The 17,775-nt window shown below is 51.8% G+C and overlaps 6 protein-coding genes across 6 annotated transcripts; 3 read left to right on the top strand and 3 right to left on the bottom strand.

Annotated features, from left to right (window-relative positions):
- Window positions 1-680: 680 nt before the first annotated feature.
- LTR84_011400 (uncharacterized protein) lies at window positions 681-1,739 on the bottom strand (the record flags this gene model as incomplete). Its single annotated transcript, XM_064854932.1, has 2 exons — window positions 681-1,347; window positions 1,426-1,739. The coding sequence occupies 2 exons, from the start codon at window positions 1,737-1,739 to the stop codon at window positions 681-683; spliced, it is 981 nt and encodes a 326-aa protein (XP_064699978.1).
- An 820-nt stretch (window positions 1,740-2,559) lies between these two features.
- Window positions 2,560-3,187, top strand: LTR84_011399 (uncharacterized protein; the record flags this gene model as incomplete). The annotated part of the gene is made up of 2 exons (XM_064854931.1): window positions 2,560-2,619; window positions 2,669-3,187. 2 exons carry the CDS (start codon window positions 2,560-2,562, stop codon window positions 3,185-3,187), a joined length of 579 nt encoding a protein of 192 aa, XP_064699977.1.
- Window positions 3,188-3,739: 552 nt separating this feature from the next.
- LTR84_011398 (uncharacterized protein) lies at window positions 3,740-7,891 on the bottom strand (the record flags this gene model as incomplete). The annotated part of the gene is made up of 2 exons (XM_064854930.1): window positions 3,740-4,405; window positions 4,475-7,891. The coding sequence occupies 2 exons, from the start codon at window positions 7,889-7,891 to the stop codon at window positions 3,740-3,742; spliced, it is 4,083 nt and encodes a 1,360-aa protein (XP_064699976.1).
- Window positions 7,892-8,974: 1,083 nt separating this feature from the next.
- LTR84_011397 (uncharacterized protein) lies at window positions 8,975-9,544 on the bottom strand (the record flags this gene model as incomplete). The annotated part of the gene is made up of 1 exon (XM_064854929.1): window positions 8,975-9,544. The coding sequence occupies one exon, from the start codon at window positions 9,542-9,544 to the stop codon at window positions 8,975-8,977; it is 570 nt and encodes a 189-aa protein (XP_064699975.1).
- Window positions 9,545-10,027: 483 nt separating this feature from the next.
- On the top strand, window positions 10,028-12,747 carry LTR84_011396 (uncharacterized protein; the record flags this gene model as incomplete). The annotated part of the gene is made up of 2 exons (XM_064854928.1): window positions 10,028-10,225; window positions 10,615-12,747. 2 exons carry the CDS (start codon window positions 10,028-10,030, stop codon window positions 12,745-12,747), a joined length of 2,331 nt encoding a protein of 776 aa, XP_064699974.1.
- A 1,035-nt stretch (window positions 12,748-13,782) lies between these two features.
- On the top strand, window positions 13,783-17,559 carry LTR84_011395 (uncharacterized protein; the record flags this gene model as incomplete). Its single annotated transcript, XM_064854927.1, has 1 exon — window positions 13,783-17,559. One exon carries the CDS (start codon window positions 13,783-13,785, stop codon window positions 17,557-17,559), a length of 3,777 nt encoding a protein of 1,258 aa, XP_064699973.1.
- Window positions 17,560-17,775: the final 216 nt, after the last annotated feature.

Genomic DNA, 17,775 nt, shown 5'->3' with positions numbered 1-17,775 from the left:
TATAACAATGCCTATGAAGGACTGTCCGTCGGCCATCTATTCAACCAGCGACCGTATTTCTCCACAGGATCCTACCCCTACCGAGTTTGCAATTCGAATTCCACTCAATCAATAACTTCGGAACGCACCCCGAACGGTCGGACCAATCAATCTATAGCAGAAAGCGATTTTGGAGCATATTCCATCATGCCTAAGGCGGCTACTTGTTTACACCTAAACCGCGTGGAACAGGGCGAATTACAAATAAATTCGGGCCAACAGAACGACCGAGATGAGGCGATTATGACACGCGACGAGCAAAGGACGACTGTAGTGGAATATAGTTAATGTTTTCCAGCACCTAATGTGATTAGAAACTTAGTAAGGGGCTGATACACTCTTTGGATCTGTACATTCTCCCATGCGGTCATGGACCATAGATTGGCATCGAGCATGGCGACACCGAATTTGAAGGATGGGCAAGCATCTAAATAAAAGACGTCCATGTCTACTTCACAAACCTTTACCTTAACTATAGACTTGCACGCCATTGACCAACATGCGAAGCTGAATCATAAAATAATCAGTCCATGCGGCTGTAGTTCCGCATTCGATATGTTGACTCTATTCAACACAAGGCTACAGTGCCATTGCCTGACTTGCAAGAAAGCAGATATGCGGGTTGTATCTTGATGCAATGTTCATAACTTCGAATCCTGTGGCTTTCTCTTCTTACTGCCGCCGACGCCTGTCACCTCTTCACCCGAAAGCAAGAAATCCGGGTATTTGAAGTCACCACCGGGGCTTCCAGCACCAATTCTCCATGAGCCGCCGTCTACGACGAGATTATCGGCCGTGATGTAGTTCCCGGCGTCACTGAACAGGAAAACTGTGGCGTCCGCAATCTCCTTGACCAAGCCCCAACGGCCCACCGGAATTGATGGAGCTTGATTCGGCCCAGTTGGGTCCTTCGAGGCGGCCCGTTTGGATAGACGATCCATTCCTTCAGTATTTGCAATAGGACCTGGAGCGATGATGTTGGATGTAAGGCCGAAAGGACCGTATTCAAGAGCAACGTTGGCAGAGAGAGCGTCAATGCCTGCTTTAGCCACGCTGACGTGCGTCTGGAGAGGTAAGCCGGTATAGTGAATGGTGGCCGAGACATAGATGATTCTGCCTCCGGGGCCTGATGTGGGGTTGTGAGGTAGGGTGGATGACGAATTGTGGCGCTTTGCAGAGTCGACAAGATGAGGGAGGGCAAGTTTGGTGACATTGAAGGAACCGAGAATGTCAATGTCCATGACACTCTTGAATGCATTGGGGGAGAGTTGAGATAGAGGAGCGAGGAAATTTCCAGCGGCACCGGCGCTATGAGTGGCATTGGTCAGGATGAGCAAGAGTAGGAGGAGGACAGAGAGAATGGATTGATTGTAGGGTATTGCTTACATTAGAAAGTCGATCCCACCCAGCTCTTTGACGCAGACGTCAATGGCCTTTTGGAGGCTTTCAAGACTCCGGACGTCAACGCCGCCAATGCCAATGACCTTGCTGCCAGGTCGCGCTGTAGCAATGTCCTTGGCGACTCGCTCGGTCTTTTCGACATTTCGGCCGACAATGACTGCGTTGGCACCTAGATGAACCAAGGCACGAACTTGACCGGAGCAAATGGAGCCATTTCCACCAGTGCAAAAGACGACCTTGCCGGCGAAGAGATTATCCTTCCACACCTCGGACAGATATTCAGACTTTGGAAGCGACATGGTTAACGTGTGGATGGACGAGGTCAGAGGAAAAGGTGGGTGAGAGGAAGATGTGAAACGTGTTGTTGATGCAAATACACTTCCCCCTTCTTTCTATATGAAGGAAGATACCAAGGTAGTCGGATCTTACTGGTGCAGTGCAGGTTGTTCACGGCCGTAAAGTTGAATGTACCGCAGTGAGTGGCTCATCGAGTCATCGGGCGCTGAATTCCTGGGGAACTGGTGTGGTGGTGAGGGTGGAAATACTCGTAGTCGGCTCCGCTAAGACAGACCTCGGCTCATGCAAATTGGAAATGCCTGCTTCAAGGAGTGGTAATCAAATAATTTCAGGCTTCCCCTGCAACTAAAAGATACTTGCTGCTGCTTTGATATGAACAACGGGGTCTAACTTCTATAGGGCTAGTGTCCTGCGTCATCGATAGAGCGGCAGTGGCTAGCTCGACTTCGGATAAACTCATCGGCTGCAGGCACCGCAGCTCGTAATCGCTGTGTCCAGGACTCATTGTGCCCATCCAGACATCATCACTGTCGCCGCCTTGGAAACACTCAGCTTGCGATTGAGAAACTCCTGTCTACATACTGAGCCCCTTGATGAGCTGTGATATTACATGGCTTCCTAGTTTTATCACTAGCCGCTCCGCAACTTGCCTCCTTGGTCATCATTCACAGCCTTGAGGTGACCACCACCCAACCCCGCCACCTGCACATCTTGGATAGCAGCAACAAACCAACCTTTTGACCTGTTCTGACGGAACAAGACTCCTCCAGCATCCTGATCCTGCATAGCCCTCCGATTCTTTCCACATCCCTCCAACACATCATGGCTTGCCCTATTACCATCACTAAATTCGTAGGGACCATATCCCTTGGTCTACTCACGGTATGTCCCTAGGCGAGATTCTGTGTTCATAGAGCTCACAATCACCTAGGGTACTTCGTACACACTGACAAACATCCTTCCATCTCTCGCACTCTTGCCCTCGGCTTCCCTCGCCGCCCGAACACTCACCACCATCCAAACACAATCCACTCGCCAGATCCTGACCTTGGCTTCCATCTCCTCACTATCGTTACTCACCGCGTACACCCTTGCTCCCGCCCGCGGTAAGCACCCATATCTCCTGTGGACTGCCCTGGTCAGCTTTCTAGGTGGTCAAGGTGTCGAGTACTGGTACAACGGCCTCTCGAGGTTCCCAAGCGTGAACTCAAGTCGATCAGGCCGCCGATCTGGTGGGGCCACGAGCGCGAGGAGAGGAGATAGTCCCGCCACAGGGTCGGATAGTGGCTACATCGAGGTTGATCCACTGGGACAGAGTGAAGAGCAAGTCAATGGCGAAAAGGTCGAGCTGGAAATGTCAAGAGAGCGTAAGGTTCAAAAGGTCAGAAGCTGGGTTGCTGGTCTAGGTTTTGCCATGGGAGTCGTAGGAATATGGGGTGACGGCGCTTGAAGGGGGTTTCGTGAAATGCACGCATAGTCTTTCAATTTCTATCTGCATCAACACGAAGATGAAGGACCACTCGCCTTACTCATTCCTCACTTTATGGCGAGGCCGATCAAGCACGTAATCAACTTCACTCCGCGAGTTGATCAACGAAACACACCCGACTCCTCTTCCTATGCTAAACTCCACTCGGACCGACTTAAGAATTCATCTCAGTATCTCTTCAGAACGGGTTCGTTGACATGACCACCACTCAAATAGTTATAGCTGGCGTTGTGTCACAATGCATACTGATCTGTGTGAATACTCTTTTCCAACAAGGAAAGATGGAAACTAATTACCTCGGTCGCTAAAAGCATGTCTGTTGGACTCTACGGCAGTCTTTTAATCTCATGCATGATATGCAATGTTCTTCTATTTCGTTAAGCGCTTCTGTATGTACTCTGAATCTCTGTCCTGGAGACCGCATCGTCAATACACTCATGAGCGTCCCTGCAAACATGTGTTTTTGTCTTGATCCCCTAATTGAAGAGCGCTGACGTGATTTCTACTCGTTGCTCACTCGACACCAAAGCTGTAGTGAAGTCTGACTGTCTGGGCTTGCCTGGTGCTCGCCCTTCCCGAGGACTGCATATGTCTGACTGCTGCATCGAAATCCGCCAGCACACGTCGCTCTTCATCACTGACACCCATGTCGAGATTCTTTCCAAGCTGGGATTCTCCTTCGGGGCCGTCTTCTGGCGGATGGCGAGTCTCAGCCTGAGCCTGAGCACCAAACCGACCTTCAATCCTTGAAACCGTTGACTGACGACCATGGTGCCGGGACTGGTGTCGGCGGTGTCGGCGCATAGCGTGTAGACGCGGTGGAGAAGAGTTCTGCCCGTGGAAGTCGAGTTGGGCATTTCCTTCCGACCACTCACTTACCCCACTCGAAGGTTGAGCTTCCACCATGGCAACCAATTCCGATTGAGCTTCATACTGATATGAGTCTCCAGACCCTGCCGAGCCAGCATCCCAGTAAATCAGGTTGCTCTCTTCATCTCCGACTCCTCGAATTGCTTCCTGAACGCCTTCTACATCTCGTGGCAGACATGTATAGTATGTCCGAGTAAGGTACTCGGTCTCCTGTGCAGGTGGGTCATCACCAAGCCCTCCATTACTACCAGGCAACGGCGATGGCGAAGCCGTGTAATAGGTCTCCCATGTTGATACTGACAGTGACCTCTAGCCATTCTGCCATGCCTCCAAGTTTGCAGCATCAGCAACGACCCATTGAGGCTCCGGCGCTGGCACTGTAGTTGCTGATGCTCTCAATTGTTGTCCGCCAGAAGTGGCAGGGGTTTCCCCGCTTGCTGTCGTCCCGTTAATGCCCGTTCCAGGGCTGAAACTCACGTGCTGATTCATATTTGTATTGACAGAAGTGCCATTCGTGGGAAGATGTTGTTGCTGGTGCTGAAAGTTGATATGCTGTATTGCCGATGAAGCCTCCTCGCCAAAGGAAATGCCGTCAGTCTCGTTAGAAACTTGCACTCCTGCCAAACCCCAACCAATGGCATCAAGCTCCCGTTGGAAAAAGTCACGTTCGTCCGCGTCGATGTTTTGCCCACCCTCATCTTCCTCATCGGAGTCGACATTCGAAAACGATGAGATCGAATTGTGGGCCGCGTCGCTTTCATCCTCTAAGTCCGCTGCCACCTGCGAGCCTAACCTCCCCTTCTGATTTCGGTCACGGGCCATTCTTTGTTTAGCTCCCTGCTTCATCACTCCGGGGTACATACGCTTCTGCCACCAGAACGTTAGACCCCTTAGAGCCCATTCCAGTGGTACCGCCTCATCCACCTCGCCTTCCACATTTGCGTCATGCATCCCTGCTAGCCAGTCATCACGGAGTTCGGGCCGGCAGTGCAGGTATATTGCTGTGATGACCCGCATGTTACTCTGTCGCCATTTTCGACCGCAGTAAGGAACTTGCGACTTGAAGAGTTTGAGAACATATAGGCGGATCATGGGATCAGGTACGCGTAGTACCCGACGCAAAATCTGGGAAGATTTGAATTGCACGAGGAACAGAATGCGATGTGATTTCCCCCGGGTAAGCTTTTGGAGAATGCGAAGAAGGTGAATCGAAGTCTGAAACTGCCGAAAAGAGAATGTTGTGATGGGCGCAGCCGGTATAAACCCGAGCGGATTGCCCAGCTCATCCACAGACGGTCGCTCTTGGTCGGCCTGGACATGCTGCCCTGCGCTGGTCGTAGCCGGTGCATCAGAATGCGTCGCTCTGCACGGCCGATCGCGTGATATTGGAGGGGGAATCGCATCCTCGCCATCTGAGCTTTCAGATCTTTCATCAGGACTAGTTGGAGACAAGGGCGGATGATCGGAATGGACATGACAGTAGTGCCACACACTGAGATCGTTGCGGTCGTATCTAAACGGCACCAAGTCCTCCAGATTCTGATGTGCAAAGTACTTCAAGGTCAGTTGAACATAGTTGGAATCCAACAAGAGTTGATTCAAATACTCAAACTTTAGTACATGGGAGACTTTGAACCATTTTAAAAGAAGGAAAATTGCCCCCGACACAGCCTTCTGGCTTATTTCTCGAGAGCGTATATTGTCCAGATCTTCCAGTGTGATGTCCGCAGGCCGAGGAGGTGTTGGCGGGACCGGCAATGACTGAGCCATGTTTGCATTCGATTTGGTGCGATTCATTCCGCCAGCTTGTGTCACGTCTTGAAGACCGTCATTTCGGACAGCAATATCTTGAACATTGGTCAACATCACTTTCATCATCACGATGATAAGTGACTGTAAATCAGGAAGGGCGTGGTAGAAAAATTGCTCAACTGCTTCCATGCGAGACCTCAACGATGGATCGTTGAGGCTATTGAGTTCCACTTCTTCGTTGGTAAGCCGTGACTTTTCGGTTCCTTGGTCCTTCGTGTTCACCATCTCTGCCAGGTCTCCACGCCAACCGCGCTCGTACTTCATGAAGAGATCTCTTTCTTTCCAAAGCTGACGCATGGCTCGAGACATCCTCATACGGCTCGCAAAGAGTTCGCCTGCTTCAATAATGGAGCGAGGGACATCACTGCCCTCCCAATTTTTGCCCACCATCAGATCCTGGATCTCAGTTGAGCCCTTCCCGCCAATTGCATTACTGGAGCTGTCCAGCGGTGGGTAGAGGAAGGGGAAGTTCTGATTGGTCTGATAATTCTGCTTCTTGCCTGTCTTCCCGCCCGCACCTACGGGGGACGGCGGAGGTGATGGTGCCGGTGTGGCTATGTGTACTGGCTGATGGAGGATTGAGCCACGTGAAGCCCCCGAAGACATCCCGGCAACACCCATCGAAGTATAGTCGAAACGTGTTGTCGTATTGGATAGTGGAGGTAGCATTGTCTTGTGCTCCAACTCAAGTGGAACGAGCGGGAGCGGAGGGTTGTATGCAGGATACTTGGAGGTAATTTCCTGTCGAAAAAGGTGATAGTCCAAGGGTGATGCAGTCAGTACTGGGTGGGAGGCCTCTGCCGAGAATGGATCGACGCGAGGCTGTAAAATGCTTTTGATCTTTTCAAGATGCTCTCCAATATCTCCAAAGAGGAGTAGGATCGACTTCCAGAACAGCTGTAATGCATGCATTAGCGGAATGTTGTAGGTTTCATCCCATCTTAATCGTGAAATCATGCTAACAAGAAATGCTAGGTAATTAGGTTGTAAGGAAAGGATGGATGCTCTGATTTCTTGTCCCTCAGCAGTGCCAGATCTAGTTCGAGCAGACTCGATCAGTATGTAGAAGCATGAGAGGCACAGGCTGAGCTCCCGATAACCACTCTCATCAAAAGCTCCATCAGTGGCTTGCTCGGCATCGGGGGACTGTTGATGTGCATTTGAGTACGGGGCTGTGGAGGCTCGGATAAGACACAGGTATAGCTGCGGTATCATGGCTGGTTTGATGAGGAGAGTGGCGCCTTTGTGCATCCATAGAGCCTGCATGGCATTGAATCGTTCGGCTGGGGGATCATCAGAGACGTTGTCCTTGGTGACGCCTCGCTGGACTTCCGAGCCTGATGTAGTGCTCCAGACACCAGTCAATATATAGTAGATACAGGAAAGAGCTTCAACACGAATGGAATACTCTTCGCTTGCCAAATCGTCGAGGAGATGGGTGGTAAATTGACCTCGTTGATCGTCAGTGGCTACAGGCCAGCCGTTATCATCCGATAGACCATGATGTTCACTGAAAGCCTTGAATTTCTGCTCAAAGGCATCGCGTGAAGCAAGCAAGTAATCTCTATCTTGCTCCAATTCAGTGTAGTGGAACCATTCATCAATCTCGGTCTCAAAATCCTCGGCATCCTGGTAGTGAAAATCGTAGGCCCTTTGTTCCGCTTTAGGGAACTGGCTAACCAATTGTCTGAGCTGCGGGAGGCTCAGTGAATCGGTGACATCGGGACCATTTGGGGGAGGAGCTGGTGGTGGTTGTGATGGCGGCGGCGGTGGTGCAGGTCCTGTGCCTTCTCGTTTTAAACCGGGCCTTGTTAGTGGTGGGAGAATTTGAGTGTTGGCTCCATCAGGGTCAGCCGGGGTCAATGCGCTTAATGGCAATTCTTTGCTGGGTGTCAATATTGAAGTGCCGGCGTCCACTTCATCTGCCCTAACGAATATCTGCTGGGGTTCAGGTTGTCCTTGGGCTTGCTGAGTGGCGGCCATGAGAACACTTCGGGATGTGACAATTCTGCGCCTGAACAAGAGAGTAAAAGGGAAGGAAACAGCCGTAGAGAGATCAAGAATCACATAACTCCTAGGCTCAAGTTCGCTGTATTCCAGACAATCAGTCCTCCTGTTATTCAAGTTGCTGGTTGCTGGCAAAACCAAAAGAACAAGTCTCGACCTTGATATGACTTGGCCACGAAGAAGCTAGCAAGACTAGTTCGATTCACGGCACTACTAGTAGGACTAGCAATACTATGTATGGACTAGTTCAATCCACTAGTAGCTAGTGTTAATACCTACTACTAGATACTTATAGGTACGGATTTTAGGCAGTCGCCCCAGTCGAGGCTCTACTGACTGCATTACACCTTTCCCTGCATTTAAATACTAGCACTTCTACATCATGGAAATGTGGGCAGATTCATCCATCAGAAGTACTTAGGTAGTCTTATGAATATCGCGGAGAAGGATATTAACCACCCCTGGTCTATGAATAATACACCTGGTTGGCCTTACCTAACAAGCACGAAAACCTATCCAGTAACTGGGCACCTGGCTTCCCATTCATCAGTCTCTATCTCCGAGCTGGACTCGAAGTCAGATTTGTTTGGCTTGATATTTAGTTAGTACGAGCCTATGAGCCTATCAAGCCAGGCACGCTGATCACATTATCTGAAACCCACTGATGCCTTCCTGAGTCCAAGTGATTTCCAACATTGATGGCATGTCCAACGAAGGCAGAGTCGAAGAGCTGGTGGTCGTCATGATATCTTTCCTGACAGTATGGGCGGGTCGCTATGCCAGTGCTTGGATGTCCTTCTCGGCTCTATCCGTCTTGGCCTGTAGGTTTGATTACGCCTGACCGTCACAAAAGGTGACTTTCCTTCCATGCCATCAACGATCTGTGGCGTCTAGGCAGACCAGTCATCGATCCGCAGCCTCCCACCAGATTACGTGGGTACCGTCTGGCTTGGGTTGAGTTTAGAAACAGTCAAAGATTTGCCAGCGAGAGTATAGTCACCGAGTCTGGTGCAACTTGTTGGGTGCGTGTCAGGGGAAGCTTAGGCCATTTCTTGCTCTCTAGTGGATGTTGGGGTCCTTGGTCGCTCTCGGAGATAGCCTGGAAGTGGTTGATTCGCTTTGACTCTCTGCATTTCGTTCTGACCGCTTGATGAAGTCTACCGTTCGCGACAGCATTTCCAGCTTCATGCCCTCGGCGACATCATCGCTGACCCTTGCATTCAACCAGCTGGGATCAAGAGAGCCACCTCCAACTCTTGAGACACCAGTATCCCCTGCAAACTTCCTGCCTCTCCTTGCATCGGCCTCATCTCCAGGTTTCACCAAGTGGGCTTCTTCTAAAGCATAGACCTGGCGCCGAAGTCGGACTTGGATCGATGAAAGCGTTGAGAAATACGTTGAAGCAGCCTCTGTGAACGTAGAGCGGGCTGTGGTGGAGTCGTGGAGAGGGTTTCTTGCAACACCCGAGGGAGGAGAGTTTGACAGCACTCCAATTGCGTCCGAAGCAGCTGAAAGCAGAGTCGAAATTGATTGATCGATTTCGTTCAACTCGGTAATGCGCTGGGCGGGACTGATTAAAGGAGCCGTGGGTCGAGATGTGGGCGAGGAATAGAGAGAATCAACCTCCATGGCGATCGATCTCCTGAGCGATATTATGGCCTGAGAAGGGCATGCTGCAGCATCTGCGATTGAAGGCTCCTCGCCTATGGTAGTATCAAGATTTTGTCTTCATATCATTTTAATAAGCTGTGTTCTCAAGGTCGATGTTCGGTGTTGGGAGACAGAGTGTTTTGGGCACTGCAGGGGACAATTGGTGTATGTTTACTCATAGAAGGTATGCCGAGAGACTACTACAAAAACAAAACTAGCGCAATATCTCTTGGCACTCGCCGTGAATCACTCAGGCTTCAAGTTGGGGACCGCGATGACCTTCGAAGTCAGTCAACGAGCTTCTCTTCATTTTCTTCATGTCCAGTCAAGAAATAATGTGAAAGGACAAGTCAACCTAGATCTGATCACTGTTATCTCATCCAATGCTTGACTCGAGCACCGTCTGCGCAGAATCCTGTGCCTTCAAGAGACTGATCATTATTGCATGAACACCTAGTCAATATGTCGGGCCATAACGCGCCGAGCCCAGCGCCTCGGAGCGCAAGTATCGGTCCAAATGTCCCCTTGACGACACCAACCGCCGCACCTCTGGTCAATGGCGTGGCTAGTGTATCCGTGTCTGGGGCATCGGCAACGACAACAGCTGCTGGGGGCACAGGTAGTGGAGGCAGCATGTCACAACAGAATCTGAATCAAATTGTGAGTTATCTCTGGTTGCGTTCCTTATTTCCCTGTCACTTCTTAGTTCGTACCTCGGTCACGGCTTTCAGACAGATGTGTTTCTCGACAAAGGCTTGGCTACGTCTGTTGAACCCGTTTTGACCAGGTGCGAACCCTGTTTGCACCGAAATTCGCGTCTATGGCTCTTCCATTCGTTAAATGCATGCGACCAGAGGCTGCACATGAACGATTGGCTGCGGTACATCTTGTTGTCAGACGGATATGTCATAACACAACATGAATGGCGTCCACTTTTCATGTTAGACCGCATCGCAACACGCAGCTAGTCAGCCCCTGGTGAAGTGGTGTACCCTCATGTCCTCCATCTTGCAAGAATGGTTGGGATATAATGTCTGACAGTTACATAGGTAATCGATTACCTTGCGAAGAAAGGCTATCACCGCACCGAAGCTACGCTACGAGCCGAGTCTTCTAATCAAGAAGTTCCCCGGGACTCATCTATCCAGCCTCAAACCTCAGGTCCGCCCCGCTACCAGGAGATGTTTAGTCGGTTGAAGGCGTGGACCGATGATGCGCTTGACATTTACAAACCCGAAGTGGCACGAGTTTTATGGCCTTTTTTCGTCTATTCCTATTTCGACCTGGTCAAGCAGTTCTATCCCAAAGATGCAACGCGATTCTTCCAAAAGTTTAGTGAAGATTTCAAAAAGGAGCACGAGTACGACCTACGAAGTATCGAGCATATTACTCTACCGGAACACAGCGAGGACAAGATCGCGAAACTCTATCGTGACAATAAGTATCGACTGTCGCTCAGTTCACCGGCATTTACCTATCTCATGCAATTTCTGGAAAGCCTGCCTGAGGTCGGATTCAAGCTCTTGATCAATATCGTGGAAAAGAACCTTGACCTTCGCCAAGTTGAGCGAGGCGCAGATGACCGATTCAGCTTCGCAGCCATCATCGCACGAGGAGCTGAGGGTCAAGACATGCCAGCTGAAGATGAAGGAATCCCCGGGCATCGACCCGGCAACGCAGTCTCGTCTACGGATCCCAACGTTGGAAACAATCTTGCGACACTGAAGCTCGGCAAACTCGCCATGGAAAAGGAAGCCGAAGAAGACGTGCGTGCTGAGGTCAGCGAGCTCGATTTGAGTGTTCCTCCCAAGGACGGACAGGCGAGTTTATTGCAGACGCATGAGATGCTCAACATCAAACAAGAGGACGAAGATGAAGGACCCAATCGAGCAGAGATACCATTTCCACCATCGACCGCCCGCGATGTCGCCATGGAAGTACAAAAAATACGTGAGAATCGAGATCGACTGAAGGTGGAATCCCGCACTGGCGGTATTGGACCTGGCCTCAGCGTGGTCATGTACACATTCCACAACACCCATGACAGCATGATCTGCCTCGACTTTTCTGGCGACCAGAAACTTTGTGCGGCGGGATTTCAAGAGTCGTATATTCGAATCTGGACCTTGGATGGCTCGAGTCTAGGCAGCTCGGTCAATGGCCAGTCATCCAATTCGCAGCGTCTCATTGGTCATGCAGGGCCGGTCTACAGCGTTGCCTTTGCCCCGTCAACAGTGAAACCAAGTGGTGACATTGGGGAGACGGATACCAAGTGGCTTCTCTCATGCTCGCAGGATTCCAGCATCCGACTTTGGTACTTGGATACCTTCCAATGCATGGTGGTCTACAAGGGTCATGTTGGGCCAGTCTGGTCCATCTCATGGGGACCTTATGGCCACTATTTTGCCAGTGCTGGCCACGACAAGACTGGGCGGATCTGGCAAACCGATCACATTCGCCAAGTTCGCATCCTTGCCGGGCACGACGACGACGTTGATGTTGTTGCTTGGCATCCCAACTCGAGCTATGTCTTCACCGCGTCCTCAGACAAGACAGTCCGCATGTGGGCTCTCAACAATGGCAATCCTGTTCGAATGTTCACTGGCCACATTTCTATGGTGACTGCATTGGCATGCTCCCGAAATGGAAAGATTCTTGCATCGGCCGACGATACCGGGGTGATTCTACTCTGGGATCTGGGGCCTGGTCGGCTACTGAAGAAGATGCGTGGGCACGCCAAAGGCGGAGTCTGGTCGCTTAGCTGGAGTGCTGAGTCTACAGTCCTTGTGTCTGGCGGAGCCGATGGAACGGTACGGTCCTGGGACGTGACTGGTCCCGCGAAGAGATCAGCTACACCGGCATCGAAGGCAGACGGCAGTGGTGGTACGACGGGAGGGAAAGTCGAGGGCAGCGTGGGCAACGCAGTGGGGCCTGGTGGGGCTGGGGTTGCGGCGTCAACAGGCGCTGGGTTGAACATATCCAGTGGCGCAACAAGTACATCGGGGACGACGGCAGGGAATGTTGCAGGTGCGCATCTCAAAAAGCGCGGAAAGGACGCCGTTGTTACTAGCGACCAGATCTCGGCGTTCTTGACAAAGCAGAGCCCTGTTTATCTGACACAGTTCACGAACATGAACCTTGTTCTCGCTGGAGGAGCATATCTGCCAGAGCAAGGCAAGTGAAGCCCGTCGTGCGCCAAATGTATTATGGAATAAAAGCATGGCCGCTTCTTGAGGCGTGGCCCCGGGACGCCAGGTTTTGCAGCATCTGTCATTCGTGTCAATGGCCGCAGTGATATGGATCTTGGTGGGCGATGTGAATTTGGGTCATGAAGGGCAAACGCAGGAGGCGTACGAGGTATTGAGGAGGTAAGATGATTAAGGCGCACGCTCCTAGACATGATGTCTGACTTCATATTCCAAAGAAGAGGCTAGCTACTCGCGACACTTGATCAACCGATTGCAGGGGTCACGTCCAAACTGGTGATGACCACATGGGTATGCTTAGAATATGACGTGACAAGGAAATTTGATGGTTTGATCGACAGACTTAATATGCCGGTATATGTACTACTATGATATTGTTCCATGCGTTTAAAGAGTGCCAGTGTAGGAGTGTCAAGTCCTTCTTTGATTGCAGTCTACTACGAGTACCAAGGTACTGCAGGTAAGGACACCACTGACAGGGGAGGGGCCAGGGGCACACGCGTCAACGGAGTGCCCGCGCTCACCTCAGGCTCACCGGCACCAGCGCCAGAATTCCACTCCCACTTCGACTTCAAATTCCAGAGTCAACTTGGATCCTCACCACCCATCACCTGCCATTTAATTGTGACCATTTTAATACTGTGTCGCCTTGATTATACCTTGTCCCTGTTCATGTTCTCGTTACTGCTGCTTTTGCCGATGCTGGTCTGCTTGATCCGCCCTCACATCCTGCGCTGCTGATCCGGTCTGGGCACAGCCTCCTTCAGTCTGCGAGCCTCTCGTCCCTCGTCTCACTGCATCCCGCCGCACCCCCTTCGGACAGTACTCGTACTACAGTGGAGGAAACTCCAACGACCCGCCCCAAATCTACACCATATTCGCTCCTCTTTTGCCAGGCGCTCGAAGAACTCGGCATGCACCACGCTCTTTAACATCAAACACTTCCATATCCCGTCCCTCGTTGCCCGCTTCCTTGCGTCCCCTCCGTATGCATGACGATGAAGACACCAAATGGCACAAAACATGGACAAGGACACTGATGCCGCTTCCTTCAAACCCGTTTCCTCCTTGAGATCTCATTTCGAGGGACTCAAGGTAACCCCATCCCAATCCCAATCTAGATTGGACGATCGAGGAAGCATTCCATCCTCTCCCCATGTCCTGCGCCCGGTCGATATCTCCTCTCCGCTGCCGACTCTGCGGGCTTCCTTTGATCTTCCAAGACCACTATCTCCATGGGCTGGGGTTACTCAATCACAGCATGGAGGCCTCAGAACTCCCACAAAGGGCACCGAGTCTCCTCCTAAGCCTGGCCACAAGAGACCCATGTCCATGCTTCTACATTCATCTCCGCAGTTAACCCCCGCGGTCAAGGTCGAGTCCCCACGATCGCCTCCTCGTACCTTTTTCGACCGGAGTGCTTCTCGATCTCCTGAGCGCGTAGACGACACCCCCTTTGCCAAAGTCCGTGAACTCATCTCACAGCACTCCAGCAGAGCCTCCAGCAGACCTCCCACTCCACGTGCCCCCAGCGGCGACCGATCAGATCCCTCCATGGTTGTGGAAAGGACCACTGCCGATGCTACAGGCGCTGCTGACGCTACAAAACCGGCCGCAAAACTACCTCCACCCATCAATCGCGCAGACAAGCCAAAAATCCCTACCAAACCAACTGCCATTCCTATGCCCCCCCACATCGGCCTGAACCCGGACGCCCGCCGACCCTCTTTCGACGCAAAAGTGTCGCCATTCAGCACTCCCCCAAGTAGTGACGAAAGCTCGCCCTCCCGAAGTCCCGAACCCCAGGCCCTGGCATCTATACTCCGGTCTTCAGACCACCCACCAGGCCCCATCCGCACAACATCTCCTTTGGTTATGTCCCCTCCAGCCAACCCAGCTGTGGACAGGCCCAAAGATGCACGCTTCCTCGGGTTCGCCAGCAAGCCGCTTGGGCTGGAAAGTCGAGATGCTCGGACCCTCGGCTTTGGCGGTTCCGATACAAAACCCTCGAGCCAGTCCACCATCTTACCCGCTAGAGCAAACACGGTGTCGGAGAAACCAACCAGAGATCCTCGAGATATGGGATTGTCTCCCGCGAGGGCGACACCTCGCCACGTCTCCGAGTCGATAAGACATGCTCCTTCTCCGCCTCCCGCAATGTCTCCTCAACCACCTGCCCGGGCACTGCCACCGCGCGACGCTCGCATGCTTGGCTTTGGGACGCTTCGTGGTCAAGAAATCCTCCCTATCGATGAGGAACCGCGGCCTGGTCTTCCTCCACGGCGCATGGATCCTCCGCCGCGTCCCTCCAACGAGTCCAAAAACACAATTCGCACTGTGCCACCTCCACCAGCCGCGGGCCCAGTGGACCGGAGTAAAAAGCCAATAGCCCGTGCCTCGACGACTCCATTAGACACCACGTTCCCGCCTCCGCCCAAGCGTGGAAGTGTTGATGATGTTGACTCACCCAAGTCCACGCCGGCCCGCACTCACAACTTTAACGGAGATCATATCCAGCGCCCTGTCGCTAGTGCTAGGACCCAAATGGGCGATTCAGATGATGCCGAGGATGGTCTCGAAGAGCCTTCGACTATCATGTCTGAGTATCCAGACGCCACAAATACGAACCGTCGCCCTCCGACTCGCAAACGGGGAGTCTGGGAAATCGCGACCAAATCCGAGTCACGTATCGCCGAAGTCTGCGGCAAATATTTGTGTACGACCGGCTATGTGACTCGCGTCTTTGATATGTCCTCTGGCGAACAGATCATGAGCTTAAATCACGGCGAAACAGTAAAAGTAACGGCGGTGGTCTTTAAGCCCGCGATCGATCTGATGGGTGAGGGAAGAAGGCTGTGGCTGGGTACCAACATTGGTGAGATTATGGAAGTGGATGTCGAGACACACTCGGTCATAACTACAAATTCCTCACATAATCGGAGAGAGATCGTCCGGATTGTCCGGAATCAAAGAGACATCTGGACATTGGACGATGATGGAAAGTGGTTCGTATGGAAAGCGGACGAGACTGGAGTGCCTAGCCTCAAGTATAGCCACATTTCGCTGAAGATTCCCAAAGGGCACTCGTTCTCTATGGCGATTGATGGTAGGCTTTGGATTGCTACGAATAAGGAGATCCGGGTTTACCAATCGGGGAGCGACAGCAACCCTGCACCACTAACCAAACCGCTGTCTCAGCATGGAACTGGCGATATCACATGTGGAACACACACACCAGAAGGTGGAGGAAGGGCTTACTTTGGCCACATTGACGGCAGGGTGACGATATACTCCACCAAAGATTTCAGTTGTGTTGGAAATGTCAAAGCAAGTGACTACAAGATCAACAGCATGACTTTTGTGGGTGGGGCACTGTGGGCGGCCTTCAAAACCGGCAAGATCTATGTCTATGATACCATCTCATCCCCCTGGAAGGTCAAGAAAGATTGGAGTGCGCACATTGGACCAGCAACTGGAGTTCTTCTCGACTCCAGCAGTGTTTGGGCTTTACAGCAGCTTCAGGTTGTCACTATAGGCCATGACAATTTTGTGCGATTTTGGGACGCATCTCTTGAGGAGGACTGGATTGAAAGCGAGATGCAAGAACGTGATGTCGAATATTGCACGTTTCGTGAGCTTCGGGCGGCTGTCATCACGTGGAATGTCGGGGCCTCCACGCCATATGATATTCGGAACGATTTCATCGCCGACGCGATCCACGCAGAAGAACCTCCAGAGATCCTGGCTTTTGGCTTTCAAGAAGTCGTCGACTTGGAAGATCGTACTGTGACAGCAAAAAGCATCCTCGGATTTGGGAAGAAGAAGGATGTTAAGACAGAGGCGCACCAAAGCCGAGTCTATCGAGAATGGCGGGATTATCTAATCAAGATGGTCAGTCGCTACTGCAAACAATACTCGTATTCGGAACTGCACACGTCAAGCATGATTGGACTCTTCCAATGTGTACTGGTCCGGCAGGAAGAGCGACCAAACGTCCGAAGTCTCGAGGGAGCCAATGTCAAGCTTGGATTGAAAGGGCATTATGGCAACAAGGGTGCTCTGGTCACACGCTTTGTCCTAGATGACAGCTCAATCTGCTTTATCAATTGCCATCTCGCAGCCGGGCAGACTCAAACATCGCATCGAAACAACGACGTCGCATCTATTCTGGAGGCTGAGGCACTCTCGGCTCAGCCCGACGCAGACGAGCGTAGCTCCCTGTACATTGGTGGTGGAGATGGCACGCAGATTCTCGACCATGAAATCTGCATACTCAATGGAGACCTGAACTACCGGATCGATGCGATACCACGCGACACGGTGATTTCGATGGTCAAGCGAGGCGAGCTGTCAAAGCTGCTTGAGCGCGACCAAATCATGGTGTCGCGGCGCAGGGTATCCGGATTCCGATTGGGCCCGTTCACCGAATTACCCATCACGTTCGCGCCGACGTACAAATACGACGTGGGGAGCGACAACTATGATTCCAGCGAGAAGAAACGTGCGCCAGCATGGTGCGACCGGCTGCTGTATCGCGGAGCAGGGCGGGTGAAGCAGCTCGAGTATCGACGGCACGAGGTGCACACCAGCGACCATCGGCCCGTTAGCGGGGTGTTCAAGATCCGTGTCAAGACGGTGGATCCTAAGAGACGAGCGATAGTAAAGGCAGGGTGTTTCGAACGGTTTGAACTGGTGCGCAAACAGCTGGCGGAGACGATTAGCATCACCTATCTGGTCAGTGTGATGGGTATCAGCGAAAGGGAGGCAAGAGCTCTGATCACGAAGTAACTGTTCAACAACCAACAACAAGTCCAGCTCATGGTCATCTGTCGAGTATGGCATTCGAGGAGGGACCATAGAAGTGTCCCGACCGTCAATTCCTGGACGGCCGGAATAAAATGTTCATTGATTTCTATTGTTCCCTGTTCCCATTCCTGAGTGAGGCATTCGGGTTGTGAGAATCAGAATCATGTGTCGGAAATGTGTCCATAATATCTAATACAA

This window comes from Exophiala bonariae (assembly GCF_035927105.1).
Source record: "Exophiala bonariae strain CCFEE 5792 chromosome Unknown scaffold_56, whole genome shotgun sequence".
Classification (NCBI taxonomy): domain Eukaryota; kingdom Fungi; phylum Ascomycota; class Eurotiomycetes; order Chaetothyriales; family Herpotrichiellaceae; genus Exophiala; species Exophiala bonariae.
The sequence above is the reverse complement of the archived record's forward strand: the minus strand, read 5'-3'. Positions and strand labels throughout refer to the sequence as shown.